We start from the raw sequence: 26,669 nt of genomic DNA on the forward strand, positions 1-26,669 counted from the left end.
TGTTCCATGTCCAGTTCTAACTGTTGATTCCTGACCCGCATACAGGTTTCTCAAGAGGCAGGTTAGGTGGTCTGGTATTCCCATCTCTTTCAGAATTTTCCACAGTTTATTGTGGTACACACAAAGATTTTGGCATAGTCAGTAAAGCAGAAGTAGATATTTTTCTGGAACTCTCTTGCTTTTTCCATGATCCAGCAGATGTTGGCAATTTGATCTCTGGTTCCTCTGCCTTTTCTAAAACTAGCTTGAACATCTGGAAGTTCATGGTGCACATATTGCTGAAGCCTGGCTTGGAGAATTTTGAGCATTACTTTACTAGTGTGTGAGATGAGTGCAATTGTGTGGTAGTTTGAGCATTCTTTGGCTTTGCTTTTCTTTGGGACTGGAATGAAAATGGACCTTTTCCAGTCCTGTGGCCACTGCTGAGTTTTCCAAATTTACTGGCATATTGAGTGCAACACTTCCACAGCATCATCTTTTAGAATTTGAAATAGCTCAACTGGAGTTCCATCACTTCCACTAGCTTTGTTCATAGTGATGCTTCCTAAGGCCCACTTGGCTTCACATTCCAGGATATCTGGCTCTAGGTGAGTGATCACACCATCATGATTATCTGGATCACAAAGATCTTTTTTGTACAGTTCTTCTGTATATTCTTGCCACCTCTTCTTAATACTTTCTGCTTCTGTTAGGTCCAGACCATTTCTGTCCTTTATTGAGCCCATCTTTGCATGAAATGTTACCTTGGTGTCTCTAATTTTCTTGAAGAGATCTCTAGTCTTCCATTCTACTGTTTTCCTCTATTTCCTTGCATTGATAGTTGAGGAAGGCCTTCTTATCTCTTCTTGCTATTCTTTGGAACTCTGCATTCAAATGGGTATATCTTTCCTTTTCTCCTTTGCTTTTTGCTTCCCTTCTTTTCACAGCTATAATATCTTTTGTTTTGACTTTAACCTTGGTTCTCCTTTCATTTTAACATGTCCCTGAGGGCAGGGTTAGTGTTTGCTGAAGGACTAAATGGAGACCAGACCTTGGAGGGCATAGACATGGTCAGTAAAAATTCTACCCATTCAGACATGAGTTTAACCATGTCATGAATGTGGTACATCACAGTGGTTAAAAGTCCTGGCTTTGGATTCAGGAGGACTTGTGTTTGAATCTCACCTCTGCCACTTACTTGCTGAGTGAACTGAGCCAAGTTACTTAACTTCTCTGAATCCCTTTGCAATATCATATTTATACTGACATCACAGGGCTGGTGAAAAATTTTTTTAAATGATGGATATAAAGCATTTAGTATCCTAATAAATTATGGGCTTAATAAATGATAGCAATTATTAAATACTTAATGAAGGAGAAAGTTTGAATTATGGAACTTTTATTATAGAATTATTACTCTAATATACATGTAATAACTAAACTACACATGGTGACTATCATAATGTTTGACAAAATTATCCACAGACATTTCTGAAAATCTATTTAATTTAGGGCAATCAGTGCCATAGGCTAAAAAGAAAAGAAGGCGTGAATAACTATTTAGTTGAAGAAAGAGATCTTAGTACAACCTAGTAAGCGTCTTGAAAGGTTCTCCCTAAATAACTATGAAAATCACTTGAATTAGCATTTCCGTTCTTTGTCTGTCTGCTAGAGCTCATAAGTAGTTGGAAAAAAATTTCCTGAGTATTTTACTTATAATCTCTGATATACTACTAAGGGTCTATGAAAATTCATTTTTGAAATTTATTTTTAAAAACTTTTATAGGAGTATAATTGCTTCACAATGTTGCATTAATTTCTGCTGTACAACAAAGTTAATCAGCTATATGTACACACAAGTCCTCTGCTTCTTGAACCTCCCTCCCATTTCCCCTGCCCCTCCCAAAAAAACTCATTTTATTGCTTCCCTGGTGGTTCAGATGGTAAAGAATCTGTCTGCGATGCAGGAGATGTGGGTTCAATCCCTGGGTTGGGAAGATCCCCTGAAGAAGGAAATGGCAACCCTGTCCAGTATTCTTGCATAGAGAATCCCATGGACAGAGGAGCCTGGCAGGCTACCGTCCATGGGGTCGCAAAGAGTCAGACACGACTAAAGTGACTTAGCACGCATGCAGGCACTGAGGTTTGTCAATCCCCTGGCATTAGTTTATCCCTTCCTTCAGATCAGCCAGTAATTAGAAATCTAAGTCAGTTCTGAATTAGGTATTCATGATAACTGAAGAAGGCAGCAGCTCAGAGAACATTCCAACAGAGCCCCCTGACTGAGACACTGGGAGGGAGCTTGGTTGACTCACAGAGAACAGCCTTGACCTTTCAACCTTGCAAATTCAAATGCAGTTTGTCATCCAATGTCAAATGAATTTGGCCGTGTGTAGTGCTGCAGAATGGAGAGATGTTGGCCCGGAAAAACTCAAGAGAACGTGAAAGAGGGGCATTGAAAACCAAAATCCACAAAATGGTTGAGAACGCACATCATTATGCGCCTAACAAATTCCTTTTTCAAGATAATGGGCAGCCCTGTGATTCCTCAGGCAGTTCAGACTCTGTTAAACAGAAGGGCTTGAAGTGGGAAATTGATGCTAATTTTCTTCTCTCCCTGGAATTGGAATTATGGTTTTGTATTTCTGTTTCATCATCTCCTCTTGTCTCTTAAATGAGATTGTTCTGTTAGGAGTATTGTGGACTGAATTTCCTAGGTGGCGCTAGTGGTGGTAAAGAACGCACTGCCAGTGCAGGAGACGGACGAGGCACAGGTTTGATCCCTGGGTCTGGAAGATCCCCTGAAGAAGGGCATGGCAACCCACTCCAGTGTTCTTGCCCAGAGAATCCCATGGACAGAGAAGCCTGGTGGGCTACGGGCCATGGGGTCACAAAGAGTTGGACATGACTGAAGCAGCTTAGCACACGTGCATTGTGGTCTACCTCATGCTGATCACCAAAGAAGAAAGGTTGAATTGCAACTGTCTTTCTTTCATTCCAGAAACTTATTCTTTCTCTGAGGACCTTTCTGAGTAGGTCAGGAGCCAGGACTGGACAGAGCTCATCCTTTGGGAGAGGCTCAGAGAACCAAACATAAAATTAAAGCACCAAATCGCTCAAATTTTGTGAGGAGATGTCCTGGGGGTTTCAGAACCTCCACATTTTTTCCATCCAGGGAATTTTCAGCAGACCTAGCATTATCCCAAAGAGCATCCTCAAAGTAAGTTTCCCTTTTTTTTTGGCTGTAGTTTCTAACTTGCTTAATGGCATCATTAATTGAGTAGTGGATGTAAAGACTGGAATGCACTGGAAGCCCTATGAATTATGACATGCAGTAAGTTTTCTATTTGGTATCTGGAGTTCATTATTAACATCCATTTGAAAGCTTGCAATTATGAAATAGAATGACCTTGTAAATAGCCACAAATAGTTTTCCAGTGAATTCTTTGCATGGCACACACTAATTCATGGAAGTTATTTGAATGATAAAGAGTAAAGAAAAAAAAAAACAAACCTCGGTGAATTTACTCTTTCTCTTATCTATTTTATCTTGAAGTGTTTTTAAAATTTCTTTCCTCCCAAGATGAAGGAAATATTCAAAAGTCCCACCTCCACTTGCCAGAGACACCTCTTATAAGGGTTGCCTCTATAATTGCAAAAAAGAGGATTCCTCTCCTTCATTAGTGGGGAACTCAATGCCCAGAAATTCACCATGACTCAGAGTAATTGTGCTTTTGAATATTTGGAAAGATAAATTTTTTTCTAAAAAGAATGATCATGAAAATCATACTTCTTGCTTTCTTCCCCACTTTTATTGATAAGAAGCTGGGTTTAAACTATAACAGGAAAAGGGACTTCTCTCGTGGTCCAGTGGGTAAGACTCTGCACTGCGAATGCAGGGGGCAGAAGTTCAGTCCCTGCTTGGAGAAGTAAGATCCCACATATCGAGTTGTTGTTTAGTCACTAAGTCGTGTCTGACACTTTGTGACCCCATGAACTGTAGCATGCCAGGCTTCCCTGCCTTCATTATTTCCCTAATAGGTATCTTTTAGGACTTTAAATAGCTCAGCTGGAATTCCTTCACCTCCACTAACTTTGTTTGCAATAATGCTTCCTAAGGCCCACTTGACTTCACACTCCAGAATGTCTGATTTAGATGTCGTGGTTAACCAGGTCATTAAATGAGAATAATAATGATAACAGTCATACCTGGCTCACTGGGCTGCTATGAGGAATAAATGAAACAATGTTGGTTAAATGTTTGGTATCTGACATCAAAAGGGCAGACAGCAAAGGTAATTACTAATCTGTGCATCTGTTACTAATCTGTGCATCCTCTAAATGTCACCTGCTTTGTATCCATCCTCAGTTCTCAGGTCTCCATGGAGATGTCATACTCCCTCTTAGCAGATAACAACTTTTACAGTTTACTGTTCTCAGACTTCTAGCAATATTAATACTTCCTTGGCAACTAAGGGAGTCGGGGTGGGGAGCAGAGACAACAGTTTTCAAGACAGAAGCAGAATACTATAGTTAAGTCCCTCACGACAGACAATTTCGTGTTCATTGTTCATATGTGTCTTTCTTGCATTCATGTTAAACACTGGGCAACAGAGCTGTTAATAAAGGAAAAAAGAAAAACACTGAAAGGAGGAGACAGCGTGGCAGGAGTGTGTGTGAAGAAATCAGATTCTCTGCTGTTTTTTTTTTTTTTTTTTTTTTGATGTGGACCATACTTATAGTCTTTATTGAATTTGTTTACAATATTGCCTCTGTTTTATATTTTGTTCTTTTGGCCTCAATGCACGTGGGATCTTAACCTGAACCCCCTCCATTGGAAGGTGAAGTCTTAACCACTGGACCACAAGGGAAGTCCCTCTGATGTTTTCTTGAACCAAAATAACATGAGTTGGATATTGTTGTTCTTTACTTGGAAAGTGAAGGGGAAAGAAAACGTCCAATGTAAAAGTTCACTGAAGAGAATATGTATCAACATTTGAATTCCGATATGAGTATTTACTTATCTTTCAAAAACAGAGTAGGGACATACTCACTTTTCCCTAAGTTCATAATTGTGAACAGGTCATTTAAGACATCAGAGCCGCCAGCCTGGCAGGAGAGCTCAGGAATGCTGGGAAAAGTCTTAACGCACTTGCACCACCATCCCCATCTTAACTGCAGCAGTTATCAAAAGAGGACTCCAGCTGGGTTCCTCCCTGCTCCCTGCACCCCAGATGGCAAACCGTGTCTCAGTGGGGAGCACTGGGGTCTCCCTTCACTCCAGATTTCTTAATCAGGTTCCTCAAGACTATTCGGAGAAGGCTCAGACACACAGCGGTGATTTTCTTTGTTGTCAGGAGACTGCAAGCCCCCTTTCATCTTATTAAAATTATACCCTTTCTGCCAAGATTGAAAAGAAAATCAGGAATTTGTAACTGTATCTCACTCAACCCCCTCCAAATTGGGGAGAGTGTTTGATCAGCCCTTCTCAGCTTACAGAACTATTCTGTAGGGTGTCTGTTTCCCACACCCCGCCTCCCCACACACCAAGATGGGAACCATCCCCAAGGATTAAAATAACGATTAAACTCCAAGTGGCAGACATGGGGTTCAGAGCTTTATACACGTTATTTCCTTAACACTCCCAACACCCCCCAAGAAGGAGGTGTTAGTATTATTGTGTGGGGTTTTTTTTAACATCTCAATTTTTCAGATGACACGTGGGGAGGCAAAGAAACCTGACCACAGTTAAACAGCTACCAAGATTAAGGGTGGAGATTTGACCCCAGGCAGCCTGATATCAGGGGCTTCCGGGATATGTGAATTCAGTTCCTGGGTCAGGAGTATCCCTTCGAGGAGGGCATGCAACCCACCCCAGTATTCTTGCTTGGAGAATCTCACAGAGAGAGGAACCTGGTGGGCTACAGTCAATAGGGTTGCAAAGAGTCAGACACAACTGAAGCAACTTAGTACACACGCAGCCTGACATCAGACCCCAAGTGGTTAGCCTGTATTCTAACCTGACTCTCAGAACTCCATCTGGCTGGGCAAAGATACTCACTATGTGACTAGAAGACCTAAAGTTCAGGATATACTCCACAACCCCAACTACTCTGATGGCAACACATGTGACACCCAGCAACCAACTGGCCATGTGGGGCTTCAGTCTGGCACCCAAGACCACCTCCCTGACCCTGGGCTGGATCTCAGGAGGGTGAGTCCAAACAGGATTGGTAGTTAGGGGATGGATAGTCATCTGAAATTGTTTCAAATTTATGTGCCAAATCTAAAATGTAAATCAATTTTTGAATGCACTTAATCTGCTAAAATGCATTTAATTGGGGTCAGGAAGATCCCCTGGAGATGGAAATGGCAACCCACTCCACTATTCTTGCCTGGAGAATCCCATGGACGGAGGAGCTTGGTGGGCTACAGTTCACGGGTTGCAAAGAGTCGGACACGACTGAGTGACTTCACTTCACTTTCACTAATCTGCTAAAACACATTTGTATTAAATTACGTTGACTTGTCATGGGTCAGAATGTCCTGTCTTTTTGTCCATCTTTTTATTCTTGCCAAAACGATGCTCTATAAGCATAGACTTCAAGTCTGTCATAGCCCTAGAGTTATCGACTTTAGGATGAGCCCCTTGATGGCATTGTTTCACCAGGTCGTTTCTGGGAGACAGGTTTTTGGTTCTCTTCATGTGCATGTTATCTTGGATTATTCTCAAGTTTGTGGAGCGGTAGAAAAATTACAGGCTGATATCTCATTAGTATCAGATTAACAAATGATCCAAGAAAAACACTCCATGCATCAAAAGTGTCCTTCCCCTCATCTGTCCATTCTATATAGGTGTCCACTTACATTCTGAGGAAAGTGAGTTGTGTCTGTAAATGTGAACTCACACATTTCCTGTGTTTACCTGAACAGTTTGGTGGAATCATCAGGTTCTGGTGGCAGTTTCTAGGCTTCTTTGAACACAGGCATCAATCAGGATACTGCCCATAAGCATTCTGAAAAAGCCATACATTAAGAGGTAAAAACTGCTTGAGGAATCACAAATATTTATTCTAAAGCAGACCTTAGTTCAGTTAGGGCTGTCTGCTGACAGTGGTCATCTATTCAACACCCCAAACCCATCCCAATAGGAGCTAGTTCATAATTCCAATGGGCAGTCCACCCTTATTTTCAAAGGAGAAAAATCCAGATAGAAAAATCAAATACATGTTAAGCACTTGAAATTATATGACTGATTATGTGGGTCTACAATGGACCTTAAGGAGCTTTATAAAGTGTTCCTGATGACCAGGTGCTGTGGAGCTGCTTGTCAGCAGCCACGTGGCACGATGGGAACCCCCTACTGTCATCATCAATGGAACTGTCCATACATAACAGCCTCAAGTAACCTCATCTTTCAAGGCGCTAATGAGATCATGTGAGTGTAAGTGCTTTGTAAACCACAAATTACTACAAAGATGCCAGTGATTATTTAAATTTTAAACTATACCTTAGGGTTTATATTTCTCCTGATTTTCTGAGGTGGGAAACTAGACTCTCTCTCCCCTGATGCTTCACATCCTAAATGGAGTGAGGAAGGAGGAATTAGGGACAACTGACTCCACGCAGCTCTCATCAAGTGCCCAACACAAATGGCCCATCAAGTAAGTGCTATTGATGGGTGAGTCTGAGAAGGGCAGGTATGGACCTCCCCACGAGCATTTTTTGAGCTGGAAGGACATTCAAGATGACATTTTCAAAGAAGCTGTACTGTGATGGAAAGCAGGGACATGGGATTCAGGAAAGTGCAGGTTCAAATACAGGCTCTGGAACCTGAGAGCTCTGGGAACTTGGGTAAGTTATTAAATCACAATTGCTCTGTCTATGAAATGGGAAAACAATACCCTCACCTTGCCGGACACAGTGGAGAATTGTTGACCTGAAACGCTAAAATCAACGGCCAGCACAGCTGGGTGAGAAAAAAAGTCCTACAGATTAATCGGAAAATAAAGAGAAAAATATTGACAAATCTTAAGTTTCCAGTACTCCAGATATTTAAAACAGATAAGGATGATCTCAAGCATATTTGGTGTTCCTGAAGTAGAGAAATCAAAAATATGGGACAGAAAGAATGAATATTCAAAGATGCAATGAAAGAAAAAATTTCCCCAAAATGTAGAAAAAATTGAGTATGCAGCTTTGAAAGAATATACTACCTTCCAGGATATTTTACATAAAACTCCAGATTCTGGCTTCTCACATGACAGGAGAACTGAAGCTAGGCAGTGAGTGCCCATTTATGAACAGAAAAACAAGCCCCAGCTCACCACAGCCTTCATCTGATTGGTGACGTTTAATGTGCTACTGACTTGGTATCTGTAGGCAGGTGAATTGATGAAGTCTCCCCTGTACTACCTAACACTCTAGCCAAGTACCTTATTCCCAAATGCATAGTATGTCCTTGGTTAGGTTATTCCATTTTCCTAGAAATGCCCTCTCCATCCACCATCCATGTCTTTAAGGCCCATTTCTAACACTGCATCTTCCATGAAGCTTTCTCTGACTTCCCTGCTGGATGTTAGTTACTGCTTCATTTTTGAAACTCTGTTAACACTCCATGGGTCTCTAATGGCCCATTTCTCATTCTCCACTGGATCAGTCATCAGTATCCTTGATCTTTCCCTGTTTTTCAGGGAGGTGTATTGACAAACACTCCTCCCCAACTTCTCAGGCTTTCTTTTTTATGTTGTTTTTTTTTTTCTTTTTGATGTGTACCATTTTCAAAGTCTTTATTGAATTTGTTACAATATCGCTTCTCTTTTTTATGTCTTGATATTTTGGCTGCAAGGCACATTGATCTTAGCTCTCCGCCAGGGGACTGAACCAGCACTCCCTGCACTGAAAGGTCAAGTCTTAACCACTGGACTGCCAGGCAAGTCCTTCCTCAGGCTATCTTGAGGCTACCTCTCAACCTAGACCTTCCTCCTCCCCAGAGACACAGCGGGTCTCCCTTCCACCCCCTTTCCCTTCAGGGATGCCTTGTGCATGCAGGACAGACGCCTTGTTCTGCCTGGCAGTAGAGGCCTGACTGAGCAGGTGAGCCTGAGGTTGTCAGCGATACCTGATGTGCATTTGCTCAGTTCTCATGTTCAGTGCTAGGAAGTCCACTGCTGCCATACATCTCAGGCAGCATTTCCTTTCCAAGTTTTACCAGCAAACAAAGCGAATATTCTCATTTTCATCTGCTTGAATACTTACCTCAAAACTGCTTCCAAACTCAAGCAGGGACAAGGTGAGGATCTCATTGGATGCTATCTAATCCCAAAACTAAAGACTCACTCTTGAATCTGTTGCAGCTTCTGGCAAAGCTCATCGTACAGACACTCAAAAAGCATTTATCAAATAGAATCCAAAGGTGTAACTGGTGTGCATAAAATTGACAGACTAAAATTTTTCTTATGCTTATGTGTATCAACTATAAAAATAATTACCTTAGTGTCTCTGTGAGACTAACAAAATACAATATATTTCATATATAAGAGAAAACATTTATTTCCTATTTACACTTCCATTTTTAGGTAAATCATTGCACATCATATCACATATCAAAAAAGAAAAGAAAGGAAAAATATAAACTTTAAAAGTCAGTGAAGAAAGCATCACAGTGTATGATAATCAGCAGTCTCGAAGCTCTTGTTTCTTGCTCTTTTTAAATTTTTTGCTTGTTTCTTGACGAATGGTGTCATACTCCAAAATGGCCATGTTGGAAAGTCTCTGTAAGTACTGAGATGGTGCTCCAGCAAGAGGATCGCTGAAGCCAGAACCTGTAAACAAACAAACAGAAAACACTTATTACAATTGAATTAAGCACACATGAATGATACTCTTTAGAGTACAAATGAAATATCTTTTCCTCAAATGACCATTAAACACCACTAGTTCTTCATATAACACATTCCTTGAAGTAGAAATGAAAGCCACTTAACTTTCTAAGTGAGTGGATGGCAAAGTGAAAGCATTCAGTCGTTCAGTCCTGTCCAACATTTTGTGACCCCATGGACTGTAGCCCGCCAGGATCTTCTGTCCATGGGGATTCTCCAGGCAAGAATACTGGAGTGGGTTGCCATTCCCTTCTCCAGAGGATCTTCCTGACCCAGGAATCGAACCTGGGTCTCCTGCATTGCAGGCTGATTCTTCACCATCTGAGCCACAGGGATGACAAGTCATCCAAAAAATATTTAACTCAAAAATGCTCAATGCCGGTATTTAATGATATAAAACTAAATCAGAGTTTGTTATTGTCTCTAAATAAAACCATTTCTCATAAATGTTAAGTGAAGTAAAACAGTAAAGTTATAAAATAAGTCACTCACTAACTGAAACAGCAATAATGAAGTTTCTATTATAGAAGGAGAGTAATAACATAATAATAGATAACATTAATTGAATGATCTCTTGTATGTCAAGTATTTTTCATCTATATCATCTACACATCAATACTATGAAGTCAGTAACTAGTACTATCTTGGATTACAGCTTTAAAAAAGAGTTTAGAAATTGTTAGAGGCAGGATTTAAATCAAGATCCATCAATTCAAAGTTCCTATGTAATACGTATAAATTCTTCTACTTAGAAACATACAAGGCTTTCATAGTAATAGACTGATCCATATTTCTTTAAAATGCTATTATTTAACTTCAGTTTCAAGTGCCAAAAATAAAAACTGTCTTCAGTTCTCCAATGTGGTTGGTATTTTTGTTTATTTCAGTGAGTAATGAAGTAGAAATTGCAGAGAAAGAGTAGAGGGGAAGAGCTGAGCAGGATTCCAGTTCTTAGCAGTACAATGAACTGGACACTTAGAGTCTCTGGCTGCAAAAGGTAGATTCTAAGAATTATTGGAGAAGGAAATGACAATCAACTGCAGTATTCTTTCCTGGAAAATCCCATGGACAGAGGAGAAAACAGGGCTACAGTCCCTGGGGTCAAAAAGAGTCGGACACGACTGAGAGACTGAGCACCGAGCAAGCATTAAGCAAACCTCAAAACAGTTCAGAGAACTGGTATCATACAGACCAATGCAACTGAATTGGAGACTAACAGTAATTCTAAGATTCACAAATATTTAGAAATGTATACACATTCTAAATTATTCATTCATCAAAAATAAATTGTAATAAACATTAAAAATACTTATAACTGATAAAAAATTACAAAACTTGTGTGATGTAGAAAAAGTTGTATATAGAAAGGTTTACACCTTAAGATTCCTGTTTTAAAAAAGAAGATTGAAAATTAATAGGCTCAACATAAGACATTCATTAGAGAAAGAACAACCCAAAGAACATGGATGTGCGCAGTCGCTCAGTTGCGGGTGACCCTTCTTGACCCCCTGGACTGTAGCCCGCCAGGCTCCTCTGGCCATGGGGTTCTCCAGGCAAGAATACTGCAGTGAGTTGCCATTTCCTTCTCCAAAAGAATATGGAAGAAGGACGTAACACAGGAAAGAAAATTCAGTGAAGTAGAAAACAAACTTACAAAAAGAAAGATTTTTAAAAAGATAAAAATTCTTCCTTGAAAAAACTAATAAAAAGGGAAGTTCTCTGGTTCAATTAATTAAGAAAAAAAAACAGAAAAGCTAGACTTAAATAACTAATATTAGGAAAAGTACAGATGGAACAAAAACTAAACTGCATGCCAATAAATTTGAAAATGTAGACAAAATGCAAAATTCTAGAAAATATAACTTACCAAAATTGATGGAAGGAGAATTACAATGCCTTAAGAGTCCTAAAATTAAAATGATTGAATTAATATTAAAAAATTCCTCCAAAGAAAACAAGTGATCCAAATAATTTTACAAATGAACTCTATCAGACTTTCAAGGTAGAAATCATTCCAATTTTAGGTCATATCCTTCAGAGAAAAGAAAAAGCAAATACTCCCCAGTTTATTTCATGAAGGCATTATAATCTTGACACTGAATTCAGGCAAAGAGAAAATTAGTGGTAATCTCACTCACTAAGATAGATTTTAAAAACCTAGCAAAATATTAAATATGGTCGTACACAAAATGATAGTGAATTATGCCTTAAATGTGGGTATCCAAGGGATGTAAAACTGGCTGAACATTTTTAAAAATCTACAAATGTCATTTTTCACATTAGAAAATTAAACAGAAAATCACAAGATCATTTCAATCAATTCAGAAGAAAATGTTTGATAAAAATTAAACTTTCATTTGTTTTAAAAATAAAAAACTCTAAGCAAATTAAAGAGAACTTCTTTATCTTGATAAAGGATATCCACGCAAAACCTACACTACACATCATTCTTTACGAGAAAACATTAAGAGAGTTTACTTTAAAATCAGAAACAAGTCAAAGATGCCTATTTTTCATTTCTATTCACCACTGTATTGGTGGTTCTAGTCAGCTTAGTAAAATCAGAAAAATAAAAGCTTGGGTGGGGGGTAGGAAAAACCTTTGGAAAGAAAGAATAAAACTGGCATCATTCATATATGGTAATCTACATAAAGAACAATTATATATATTTCATATACTATATTAATATATATACATAATATAAAGCATAAATCAAGAAATAACAAGAGACTTTATCAAGGTGGATGACTGTAAGATCAAATTGTAAAAAATTCACTACATTTCCAAATGTCTGCAAGAGAAAGCTATAAATTTTAATTGTAAAAGAATTATGGCAGACTACTAATGATCTTTTCAAAACTTTTTACTCTTTCCAAAACAGAATTTTAGCTGAGGACAAGGTCAGCTAAAAGGGAGAGATTACCTTTCTCAGCTTGCTTTAGAGCTAAGTATAGCTTCATTCGTGAGTGTGAACCAATAAGATACGAGCAAGTGTGCAAATTTTAAAATTATAGTCCTCTTATCCTAGATTTCTGGGCTTAATGTTTTTGTTGGGATGTATTTGATAACTGCTTCAATCTCCTCAATAGTTCTACTATAGCTCTGCACAGTTTGTCCCTTATTCATGATTCAGTCTTGGTAGGTTGTATGTTTCTATGAACTTACCCATTTTTTCCTAGGTTCCCCAATTTGTTGACATAATTGTTCACAGTAGCTTCTTATAATCCTTTTTATTTCTGTAATCAGTTATAATGTCTCCTCTTTCATTTCTAATTTTAACTATTTGTGTCTTCTCTGTTTTTTTTCTAGTGTAACCAAGGATTCGTCAACTTTGTTTATCTTTTCTAAAAATTAAGTCTTGGTCCTGTTGATTTGTTTTCTGTTCTGTTTCATTTTGTTGTTGTTGCTGTTTAGTCACTAAGTCATGTCCCACTCTGTTGCAATCCCATGGACTGTAGCCCACCAGGCTCCTCTGTTCATGGGATTTCCCAGGCAAGAATACCGGAGTAAGTTGCCACTTCCTTCTCCAGGGGATCTTCCCAACCCAGAGATCGAACCTGCACCTCTTGCAATGCAGGCAGATTCTTTGTCACTGAGTCACCAAGGAAGCTTTATCTGTCTTTTCTCTAATGTTTATTATTTTCTTCTGCTAAGTTTGGGCTTAGTTTATTCTTCTTTTTCTAATGCCTTGAGGTGTAAGTTTATGTGATTCATTCAAGATCTTTTTCTTTTTTTTTTTTTAATGTGTTTGCCACTATAAATTTCACTCTTAGCACACTGCTTTTGCTGCAACCTATAGGTACATTGCATTTTTAAATTTTTATTTGTCCCCAGATATTTTCAAAATTCCCTTGTGATTTCTTCTTTGACCCATTAGTTGTTTGAATGTACTGTTTACTGCAGGTTTTTTAAAGGCCATCTTTATCAAATTAAGAAAGTTCCCTTCTACTCATAGTTTGCTAAAAATATTTTTAATCATGAATATTGAATCCTATTAAAATATCTTTTACAATTATTAAAGGGAACCTGTGCAGTTTCTCCTTTATTCTATTAACAAGATGATAGACATCAATTGCTTTTCTAATGTTAAATCAATCTCACATTTCTTAGATAAATCTGACATGGTGTGTTGCATTATCCTTCTTATATATCTATCACTGAATCTGAACTGATAAGTCTTGTTTAGAATTTTTACTTCTATTTTCTTCTAATTTTAAGTTTCTTATAAGGTCAAAGCTAGGTTTTAGAATCAAGGTTAGTGACCTGATAAAATGGGTCTTCAAGTGTTCCTTCTTTTCTTATTTTCTGGAATAATTTATATCACACAGCTTTTTAAAATTAAATGTTGGATGAAGAAGTTGTGGTACATATATACAATGGAATATTTCTCAGCCATAAGAAGGAATGAATGTGAGTCAGCTGAACTAACATGGATGAACCTAGAGCCTGTTATACAGAGTGAAGTAAGTCAGAAAGAGGAAAACAAATATCGTATATTAACACATAATATATATGGAATCTAGAAGAAGGGTACTGATGAACCTATTTGCAGGCAGGAATAGAGATGCAGAGGCAGAGGAAGGCCTAGTGGACACAGTGGGGAAAGGAGAGGGTGCGGCAGACTTAGCAAGCAGCACTGACACACCTGCACCACCTTGTGTAAAGCAGGTAACCAGCGGGAAGCTGCTATGTAGCACAGGAGCTCACCACAGTGTCTGTGACAACCTAGAAGGGCGGGGTGAGGGGCGGGTAGGAGAGGGGCTCCAGAGGGAGGGGACATGTGCAGACTCATGACTGATTCGTGGTGTTGTATGGCAGAAATCAACACAAGAGTTGTAAAGCAACTATCCTCCAATTAAAAATAAATATATAAATGTCGGAAGAATTTACCAGTGTCATTCTGCTAGGTTGTGGTTTCTTTATTTCTTAATATGATACTGATAATCTCTCTCTCCTGTCAGTCTTGCTTCTCTCCTGTCAGTCTTGCTAGACATTTATCAATTTTATTCACGTTTTTAAAAAACTAACTTTTGGCTCTTGTTGATTTTTCCTGATTGAATATTCGTTTTCTACTTTGTTGATTTTTGCTCTTGATTATTTTTCCTTTTATTTTCTTTGAATTTAATATGCTGTTCTTTTGTTAAATTCTTGAGATTAATGTTAAAATCATTGCTTATTAAGCCTTTCATCTTTTCTAATACAGGTACTTCATGCTTTAAGTTTCCCTAAAAGCTACGTTTTTACTGTACCCAAGGAGTTTTGATGTATCATATTTTCATCATCCTTCAGTTCAAACTAATATGTAAATTCCACTGTATTTCTCCTTTGACTCACAAGTTACTTAAAAGTACATTTCTTAATACCCAAACCTCTGTGGGATTTTATAATTATTTTTAATTACTGATTTCTAGTTTAATTCCACTGCAGTCAGAGAATATGTGCTACATGATTTCACTTATTTAATATTTGTTTAAAAATCTCCTATAATGTCTACTTTCCTTTTCATTACATTCCTTTGATCTTTGTGTATTTTATCTTAACAGAGCATACAAATTTAGGATGGTTAAATCCTTCTGTTGTATTAATCCTTTTGTTACTATGAAATATCACTCTATTGCACATAATACTTCCTGCTTTGAAGTTTATTTTGTTTGATGTTAGTGTAGCTATAACAAGCTTTCTTTTAATTACCATTTACATGGTTTATATTTTTCTATCCTTTTATTTTTGATCTCTCCTGTCCTTATTTTTAAGGTATGCTTCTTATAACCAGCATATAATTATTTTTATTAGTCTGATGGGTTTTGTTTTTAGCTGAAATATTTAGTCCACTTATATCCAATGTATTTATTGTATGTTTAATTTTAATATTACTAGTTGTTTTCTATTTGTCCTATTTCATATTTCTTTTTTTCCTCTTTTCTTGCTTTGAGATGATTAAATATTTTTTACTTTTCTATTTCCCTATAATCTTGTTACTTGTATCCTTTTCTTTTAGTGGTTATCATACAGATTTTATCACACCTCTTTGACATATTACAATTGACTTTTTAAAAGAAATTTTATTTTTTGGCTGTGCTACGTGGTGTGTGGGATCTTAACTCCCCAATCAGGAAGCATAGAATCTTAACCACTGGACCACCAAGGGGAAGTCCCTACAATCTACTTTAACTTAATTACTATATTTCAAATAATGCAAGGATCTTATGACATTTTAACTCCATGTATGCCCCATCCCACTTCTGTGGTATTATTGTGTTTTACTTCTACATATATTTTAAACTTCATAAGACAATAATACTGCTACGGCTTCTCTTTCCTTTACAAGTTGCCATGCTTTCATCTTGTATCATATTATTTCTTTAATATGCTTTTAGTGTAGCTCTACTGACAATTAAATCTTTCAACTTCTATTTGAATAATAATGTCTTTATTTTGTTTTTGCTTTTAAGGATATTTTCATTGTATATACAGATCAAGTTTGGCAGTTACTGTCATTCAGCACTTGAAAATACCACTGCTTTGTCTTCTTGCTTCCATTGTCTCCACTGGAAATACAACATACAACATACAACATACACTCAGTTGTATGTCTTACCATTGCTCTCCGGAAGAGAACTTTTCTTTTTTAAAAAATATTTAGCCTTTTTACTATGATGTGACTAACTATGATTTTCTTTGTTGCTATTCTGCTGGAGGTTCATAGAATTTTTGTATCCACTGTTTGGTATTTTTTAGTCAGCTTGGGAAATTCTCAGCCAGTAAGTAAATACTGCTTGTCTCACTTTCTCTTGCTCCTCTTAATCTGGAATTAGAATTATATATGTGTAAAGCAGTTTTATCTTATCACATATTGTCTTTGCATATTCTGTTCTGTATTATCTTTCTCTCTTCACTTTAACTGGGTACTTTCATAATGCTCTATCTTTCATTTTACTAATCCTATGATATATTGTTTTCCATCTTTTACCAATTTTATTGAGGCATATATGATATAAATTGTATATGTTTAAAATATACCACTGATGACTTGCTTCCCTGGTAAGACAGTAAAGAAACCGCCTACAATGCTGGAGACCTGGGTTCGGATCCCTGTGTTGGGAAGATCCCCTGAAGAAGAAAATGGCAACCCACTCTAGCATTCTTGCCTGGAGAATTCCACGAACAGAGGAGCCTGGCAGACTATGGTCCTGCTACTGCTAATTCACTTCAGTCGTGTCCGACTCTGTGCGACCCCATAGATGGCTGCCTACCAGGCTCCCCCGTCCCTGGGATTCTCCAGGCAAGAACACTGGAGTGGGTTGCCAGTTCCTTCTCCAATGCATGAAAGTGAAAAGTGAAAGTGAAGTCGCTCAGTCGTGTCTGACTCTTCACGATCCCATGGACTGCAGCCTACCAGGCTCCTCCATCCATGGGATTTTCTAGGCAGGAGTACTGGAGTGGGTTGCCATTGCCTTGGATCACAAAGAGTCAAACACGACTGAGCAACTCTCACTCACTCACTCACTGATGACTTGATATACATATACACTGTAAAATGATTATCACAATTAAGTTAATTAACACATCAATCATCTTACTTGTTTACCTTTTTGAGGGGGAAAGGAGATAAGAACACTTAAAATTCTACTCTCTCAGCAAACTTCAATACACCATATAGTATTACTAACTTCAGTCACCATGCTGTACATTATATCTCTAAAACATCTCCCCGTTTTCCCCAGTCCCCATTTACTGATAACCACTATTCTACCTTGTCTCTGTTTGACATTTTAAAAGATTCTACATATAAGTGATACCATGCAGTATTTGTCTTTCTCTATCTGACTTATTTCACTTGTATAAAGTGTTCTGGGTTCATCCACATTGTTATAAAGGTAGGATTTCCTTGATTTTTATGGCAAAATAATATTCCATTGGGTATATATATACTGCATCTTCTTTATCAATTTATCTGTCAATGGACACTTGGGTTGTTTCCATATCCTGGCTATTGTGAATAATGCTGCAGTGAATATGTGAGTTCAGATCTCTTTGAGATATGGATTTCATTTCTTTTGGAAATATATCCAGTACTGAGATTGATGGATTACATGGTAGCTTTATTTTTAATTTTTTTGAGGAACCTCCATACTGTTTTCCATACTGCCTGGCAAGGTACAGGCCCTGGGGCTGCAAGAATCAGACACGACTTAGTGACTAAACAACAACAAATCATAAGGACCAGTTCAGTTCAGTTCAGTCCAGTCGCTCAGTCGTGTCTGACTCTTCGCGACCCCATGAATCACAGCACGCCAGGCCTCCCTTCCATCACCAACTCCCGGAGTTCACTCAGACTCAACGGCCATCGAGTCAGTGATGCCATCCAGCCATCTCATCCTCTGTCGTCCCCTTCTCTTCCTGCCCCCAATCCCTCCCAGCATCAGGGTCTTTTCCAATGAGTCAACTCTTCGCATGAGGTGGCCAAAGTACTGGAGTTTCAGCTTTAGCATCATTCCTTCCAAAGAAATCTCAGGGCTGATCTCCTTCAGAATGGACTGGTTGGATCTCCTTGCAGTCCAAGGGACTCTCAAGAGTCTTCTCCAACACCACAGTTCAAAAGCATCGATTCTTCGGCGCTCAGCCTTCTTCACAGTTCCATTCTCACATCCATACATGACCACAGGAAAAACCATAGCCTTGACTAGACGGACTTTAGTCAGCAAAGTAATGTCTCTGCTTTTGAATATGCTATCTAGGTTGGTCATAACTTTTCTTCCAAGGAGTAAGCGTCTTTTAATTTCATGGCTGCAGTCACCATCTGCTGTGATTTTGGAGCCCCAAAAATAAAGTCTGACACTGTTTCCCCATCTATTTGCCATGAAGTGATGGGACCAGATGCCATGATCTTCGTTTTCTGAATGATGAACTTTAAGCCAACATTTTCACTCTCTGCTTTCACTTTCATCAAGAGGCTTTTTAGTTCCTCTTCACGTTCTGCCATAAGGGTGGTGTTATCTGCATATCTGAGGTTATAGGTGGTCTCCAAACAATGATGAAGACCTTCCCTGACATATTCCTGGCACCCATGAGAATAGTTACCCATTCATAAATCTTGACTTAGGAATGTTCTTCCCATTTCTAAGCATATACTCCCATACGCTAGGTTAACTATAAATTTGTCTCAACAGCCACTCGGTAATGCAGAATGCAGCTACAGATGTTTCCAAGTCGTTGTTCGCCCTGGAACTCCCACCCTGGGAATAAGTCACCATATAATAAGCTGATCCATTGATTAAATGGCACTGTCTGCCTTGGTTTTTGGTCTCAAGGTGCCTTCTCATTTTGAGAGGTACTGTTTATTTGCTCCATCTTCCAACATGACATGATAAAGGCATGTATATAGTGAACACAACATGCACTTAAGTTTATAAAACAAGCACAGCTTAAAAGAAAAATTAACAAAACAAAGACAATTAAGTCAGTGGAAAGAAAGTAAGTATTAAAAAAGATAAGTATTTTCACACCCTTCATAAGACAAGTCGTAGGAGAAAAAGATGACCCAGCTTACCTTTTGATTTCTCCTGAAGTGGTGTCACAGTGCATGTGGGCTTAGTCTTCTTTAACCTAAAATTATATGTTATCATAAATTCACTTTACATAAATCCAGGGTACATTAATTTTTTAAAATACATTGAGACAAGAAGCTTGCTTTCAGTGAAATTCACTTGCTGAAGATCATTATATAAAATTAAATAAACATTTAAAGGAAGGAAACTCCTCCCATCACAAATAATCCCATCAGAAGCAGATATGAACCAACTCAGTATCTCGGTTTTTGCTAATAAATTTTACCAATGGGTGAGTGCTATGTCATCCTTTTCCCACCTTTATCTGAACTTATCACTAATCATGATTCAGGGAATGCTAGAGGAAGGGACTTAAGATTAATTAGCATAATATTTAGACATGCCAGATACCAGTTCAGTTCAATTCAGTTGAGTCTTTGAGACCCCATGGACTGCAGCATGTCAGGCTTCCCTGTCCATCATCAACTCCTGGAGCTTGCTCAAACTCATGTCCATCGAGTGGTGATGCCATCCAACCATCTCATCCTCTGTCATCCCCTCCTCCTCCTGCCTTCAATCTTTCCCACATCAGGGTCTTTTCCCATGAGTCAGTTCTTCACATCAGGTGGTCAAAGGATTGGAGCTTCAGCTCCAGCATCAGTTCTTCCAATGAATATTCAGGACTGATTTCCTTTAGGATGGACTTGGTTGGATCTCCTTGCAGTCCAAGGGACTCTCAAAAGTCTTCTCCATCACCACAGTTCAAAAGCATCAGTTCTTCAGCACTCAGCTTACTTCATGGTCCAACTCTCACATCCATACATGACTACTGGAAAAACCACAGCTTTGACTAGACAGACCTTGGTCAGCAAAGTAATATGCTTTTTAATATGCTGTCTAGGTTGATCATAGCTTTTCTTCCAAGGAGCAAGTGTCTTTTAATTACATGGCTGCAGTCACCATTCGCAGTGATTTTGGATCCCAAGAAAATAAAGTCTCTCACTGTTTCCATTGTTTCCCCATCTATTTGCCATGAAGTGACGGGACTGGATGCCATATTTTTTGAATGTAGAGTTTTAAGCCAGCCTTTTCACTGTTTTTAAGCCAGATACCAACTATCAGTTATTTGTGCTCATTTTACCTATTAATTACCACAATCAGAATTTTGTCATAATCAACTTCTGTTCCTATGAATAAACCTAGATAATGAGTAAGTTATTAGAGGAAATACATAATGATCAAATTGGCTCTAGGTAAGCTAACCCGTAAGCATTCCAAATTTCTTGTAGGTACACTAAACTTACAAAACAGCTATAACTTTTTTTCCCCTCTATCCAATCAAAACATATATTCATTCTTAATCCATGTAATACACTAAACAAGGTCAGCTTCCATGGCTGCTTGGAGGTATCATAGCAACTTATTATCATGGCAACAGCACCCCTCCTAGACATCAAATATGGGTACAGTTGAGATAAGTATACCTAGTATTTACACTGAGGTTGGAACTCAAGACCAGCCTTACTGACTGCTACGTAATAAGCTTTTAGTGGTCCCTAAGGATACTCCTCAGATTCTCTTGCACCTACTGAGAGATAATTGAAATTCTATGATTAATCTTCTTAGTGTGAAGGGCTTTGTGCATGCCTGTGCTAAGTCGCTTCAGTTGTGTCTGACTCTTTGCAACCCTGTGGACTATAGCCCACCAGGCTTCTCTATCCATGGGATTCTCCAGGCAAGAATACTGGAGTGGGTTGCCATGCCCTCCTCCAGGGGATCTTCCTGACCTAGGGATCGAACCTGCATCTCCTACATCTCCTGCCTTGGCAGATGGGTTCTTCACCACTAGAGTCACGTCCTCAAAAAACACAGAACATCCATTTTTAAAAAAACAGTATCCAATATCAGAACAAATATCTTGTGCTTGGCTGCATGGAACTTTTAAAGATAACACTGGTGAGTTGAGAGGTCATATTGTGTCAGTTTCCTAATATTAATTTAATGGAATTAAACTCATAAATCATTGCTTCAGGTCTGCTAGTATGACAGCTGGTGGCAGTTTATCATATCATATGCAGAATAGTCAACTGTAACTTTTAAATGCACTTCACCACTAGGACTATTTTCAATTACATTACCAAAATACATCACCTTGCAATTCACTGAAAAATTTTATCATTAAATAAACTTAAAAACACATTAAACTTTTATCAGAGTATAAAATCAAATATCCGTATATACAGAGTTTTTTTTTTTTTTTAAGGGTATGGGATTGTATACAAGACAGATAAAAATGAGTACTTTCCTGCTTTGCCAAGACTGTCCTTTCACAGGGCGTTGTGCAATATGTAGAGGAGAATAAAATACTTGTAGGCAACTTGATATGTTCTCAGTAGAATGGCTAAAATAAAGACACAGGAAAAAGAAATAATATTTACGTCCACCAAGCACTTCGTACACAGCATGGTTCTTAGCCACTACTCTTCCGTTCTGTGTCTGAAAAACACTTGTCATAACATGAATATAATAAATTCAAATTATTCTTCATTAAAGTAAGTAAATTCACACTCAAGTTAATGTAAAATATTAAGAAATCATTTCACATACAGCCTAATTGTAAATGAAAAAAATAATGAACTGAAATCCGATGAAAAAGGTAGGAAGCCAAATGAAGGCTTAAAATCTAAAGATCAAATGGGTTAATTCAGGAGATGCTTTCTGGGTTTGCAGTTTCTTTAAGATGGTCATATGATTGAAAGAAGACTGGTCTGTACTGAGACAAGGCCAAGGCCATAGGCAGCCTTACACACTTTTACTCAAAGGGTGAGCTGAGTGTCAGGGAAACAGGTATCTTGATAATAAAAGAAACTCACTGTCCGTAAGTAGCTTTCACATGCATGTTTCCAATGGTCTCTCTTCTTTCTACATCCCCGCCATCCATCCTCTTTAACTGCTACCATCTGCTCCACTAGCAACTCACTGTCTCTCTTCTACCATCTCTGCTTCTGCATATGTTCAGTTGCTAAGTTGCATTCAACTCTTGGTGACCCCATGGACTACAGCATGCCACGCTTCCCTGTCGTTCACTATCTGCCTTATTTCATTATAATCTCACTTCAGAAAGAATGATTTGGGTTTTTGTATTTTATAGCTTGACAGTCTGTCCTTGGATGATATTAAAAACAATGGCAAAAGCTTTATGTGTGTTATTGTTCATTTATGGTGTCATTTACAAAGTGAAAAAAGTCAAAGCAATGACAGGAAAATTAAATAAAATTAAATAAACTATGAATCTAACAATGAAATATTTTATGTGGCCAGTGAGGACTGTTTGAAGATTATGTAGTAATACAGAAAAACTGTACACATGTAATATTAAGTAAAAAGGGTCAGAATAAAAAATTGGAATTATACTAAAATCACAACTCAAACAAAAATCCATGAAAATAGACGATGATAGAAGAGAACCTCTAAGAATAAAAATGGGTATGTTAAAATGGGTAAGCTATCAAATAATTGTTCTTATTTTTTTCTCTAGATTTTCTACAAAATTCAAATTATTTTCATAAGTCAGATATAAACTATCTATAACTTTTCATCTTTAGTATATTCTAGTTCTTTATATTACAAAAATTTACTTCAAGAGTAATTAACAAGACCAATAACACTAGTTGAAAAGTCAAGAGATATATGTTCTAAAATTCCAATTATGTGTGTGCTATGTATAACTAAATGTCTTTGAAGCTCACTACAGCAGGAGAAAATATGAAAATCTGCATTTTCCACTAAAGAGAAAGAATTATATTCACTAGCCAGAAAAACCTCTACATTCAGCAGTGGTACTACAAATAAATATTCAACAAAAGAAAATGCTTCATCTTTTTCAGGCTGGCAAAGTGAATGAGTACTACATTCAACACATACTTCATGAAAAAATAAAAGCAGGAACCAAATGGGGTATGAGACTATCCTACTAATTTTTAGGTCCCTTTGAAGAAAGAAGTTTTCTTTTAATGCTATCTGATTTGTAGAAGGAAAGGTATTCAAAATAAAGTTTTTAAATGCCAGAATTCAAAGTCAGTGGGACTTCTCTGGTTGACAAACTCATTTCATCTGATAGCAATACAAGGTCTTCATTAGACTGAATTCTCACTCAGAATTTCCTCTCACACCACTTCAATCAAACTAGAAATAAAACAAGGTTCTCTATTCAGGGTACAGAAGCCAGTTCCTATTGTAGAGATCTTGTTTATTTATATTGCTAAAACTCAGTATTCTCATGAGCAATCTATGCTAGAGCAATAAAGATTTTTTTTTTTTTAAGTTAGTTCTTAAACTCTTTCTGGCAATGTTACTTGAAAACAGAAAAAAGTACCTACTGGTCAAACTGAATAAAATTGCTAATTGAGATTTTTAAAAATTAAATCCCTTATACAAAAAAAAAAAAAAAGTTGGCAAGAGTTAGATTCACTAGCCAGAAAAATCTCTGTATTCAGTAGTGTTACTTCAAGTAAATAGTCAACAAATGAAAATCAAGTAGAAATGACCTACCTGACAGGAGGCACCTCAGTATCAGCATGCAGGAGTCTTCTATGAAACTCTAGTGGAGTGGAACTTACGCTCTTTTGGCAATTTTGCAATCCTGGTAAATATGGCATTTTGACACATTCTTTGAATTCTTCTAGACCAAATGCTGCAGTGCATTCTAATTTAAAATAGTATTATAACCATCTGTATTATTTCTTGATTAAATGTATATAACTTCTTTTACTATAAATGAAAGTGCATAATACATACACTAAATCAGTCATTAAGAAAATTAAGCTACTGTAATTGAGCTAACATCTTTCCCAAGAGAATATCTTTCAATTCCTAGGACAGGGACAGTAGAGAAGAGCTCATTATGGGGCTAAATACTAGAAGAAGGAAGGAGAGCTTCACAGATCTCCCAGACACATCACTGTCCTCTGCCTTCATTATTTGGGTCAACCAGAATTCCCAGAACATTACACCTTCACATGGAAAAATAGCTTATTCTCCAAAGAAGACCTACAGATGGCCATCAAACACATGAGGAGATGCTCAACACCATCAATCATCAGAGAAATACAAATCAAAACCGCAATGAGGAATCACCTCACAGCAGTCAGAAGGCCATCAAAAAATCTACAAACAAAAAGTGCTGGAGAAGTCATCGAGCAAAGGGAACTCTCTTACACTGTTAGTGAGAGTATAAACTGATACAGCCTCTATGGAAAACAGTATGGAGCTTCCTTAAAAAACTTAAAAAAAAGACCCAGCAATCCCCCTACTGGGCACATAACCAGAGAAAATCATAATTCAAAAAGATACATGAACCCCAATATTCATAGCAGTATATAGTCAGGACATTAAAGCAACCTAAATGTCCATCAACAGCGGGATGTTTAAAGATGTGGTATGTATATGCAGTGGAATATTACTCAGCCATAAAAAGGAACAAAACAGTCATTTGTAGGGATGTGGATGGACCTAGAGACTCTATACAGAGTGAAGTCAGAAGGAGAAAAATATCATATATTGACACATATATGTGGAATCTAGAAAAGTGGTATAGATGATCTTATTTGCAAAACAGAGACACAGACACAGAGAACAAATATATGGATACCAAGGGAGAACATGGGGGTGGGAGCAGTTGGGATATTGGGATTGACACATATACACTATTGATCCTATGTATAGAATGAACAACTAATGGAAAACATACTGCATCGCACAGGGAACTCTACTTAATGCACTGTGGTGACTGGAATGGGAAGGATGTCCAAAAGGGAGGAGATGTATGGATATGTATAGCTGATTCATTTTGCTGTACAGTAGAAAATAACACAAAATTATAAAACAAATTAATTTAAATTTATGAAATTATTAAATTTATTTATTTAATAAAAATTAGTTTTAAAAGAATTTAAAAGTACTTTCAAGAGTCTTATAATATCTGCTACTTTAAATCTTTCCGGCTTCCTACTGTTGTGTGATAATCAAGAGGCACAAATATAGGATTATCTGAGCTAGCAATGAGAGAGAAAAGAATTCCCTTTCAGGTACTGATTTTAATTTTCTCTCTGCAAAATTCCACACCAAACCTATAAAGAGCGACATCTGAAGTATCAAGACGGCTGCTTCTACTGACCTCATGCATCACTGGTAAAACAGGTTGTCAAAATGTTAACAACAGCAAAGTTCAAAATGATGACAGTGAGTGGAAAAAGCAGATTAAGAGATTAAAGGTTTGGATGACTTTTAAACATAGAGAATTATTTTTTAAGCTTTCTCTACTAAGTAAATCTAGCACAGAAACAGAAATAGTATTTAATGGGACTGGAGTTATATGCTCAAAATGCCATTTTGCAATCTTTGATTTTTTTCTTTTGGAAAAAAAATAGTTTCTCTTCATCAAAAATCATAGAGTCTTTTTTCAGCAATTAGATGTGGAGGTAGGAGAACAGACAAACTGGTGTCTTCTGAGTGCCTTTACTGGGACACTAGAGGCAACACTGACAACATAGCAACACAAAAAAAATGTCTGAATTTTGCTGTTTTCAAGAATTATATCTCCATTAAGAAAGAGGAAGGCAGAATTCAGGATAAATAGGAAGTACAATTATATTTGAAATTAAGGGGGAAGCTTTACATTTGTATACAGGTTGAAAGTTCTCAGTTTAGTCTTTAGTGAGCAACTATAAGATATAAGATACTTTCCATATCACTCACTCAAAAAGTAAAATTTTGGTTAGAATTATTAATACAAAAAGTTTCTGCTAAAATTTTGGGTTTCTTAAAATATAAAAAACAACATGAGGTATTTAAAAATAAACACTACTTATAAAAAGAAGTATGATCCAACAGAGACAGTACCACACTGATAACCAAGCTTAGGTCTTCAGAATGTTTCTATCGTGATTTTCAGAAATACCTTCAGTAATTATTTCTAATCTGCTTCCATTTCTCTTTTCCATAAGCCTAAGGTATTATCCTTCTTACGTAAATGTTACAAAAATTATTTAACGTCTGTTGACTGCTTAAAAAGGTATATGTAAACTCGAGGCACAACTTCTATACTTTATTAAGTAAAATAAGTAAATATGGAAGTTACCTTTCCTCATCTTTTGTGTTTCTAACACTGCTTTCCTCCAACTACTCTCAAAAAGAAACCATCAAGGGTATTTCTGGTGACATTAGGAGGCTCAAATTTGATTTCATGAGACAGCACTGGCAT

The 26,669-nt window shown here is 37.4% G+C and overlaps 1 protein-coding gene across 1 annotated transcript; it reads right to left on the reverse strand.

Moving 5' to 3' along the window:
• Nucleotides 1–9,654: 9,654 nt before the first annotated feature.
• On the reverse strand, nucleotides 9,655–26,669 carry C11H8orf89 (chromosome 11 C8orf89 homolog). Its single transcript, XM_068983428.1, is given in 5 exon segments — nucleotides 9,655–9,803; nucleotides 19,411–19,466; nucleotides 23,960–24,113; nucleotides 26,547–26,606; nucleotides 26,609–26,669. Coding segments are annotated over 5 exon segments (480 nt in total).

The sequence above is a fragment of the Capricornis sumatraensis genome, chromosome 11 (genome assembly GCF_032405125.1).
Source record: "Capricornis sumatraensis isolate serow.1 chromosome 11, serow.2, whole genome shotgun sequence".
Taxonomy (NCBI): Eukaryota; Metazoa; Chordata; class Mammalia; order Artiodactyla; family Bovidae; genus Capricornis; species Capricornis sumatraensis.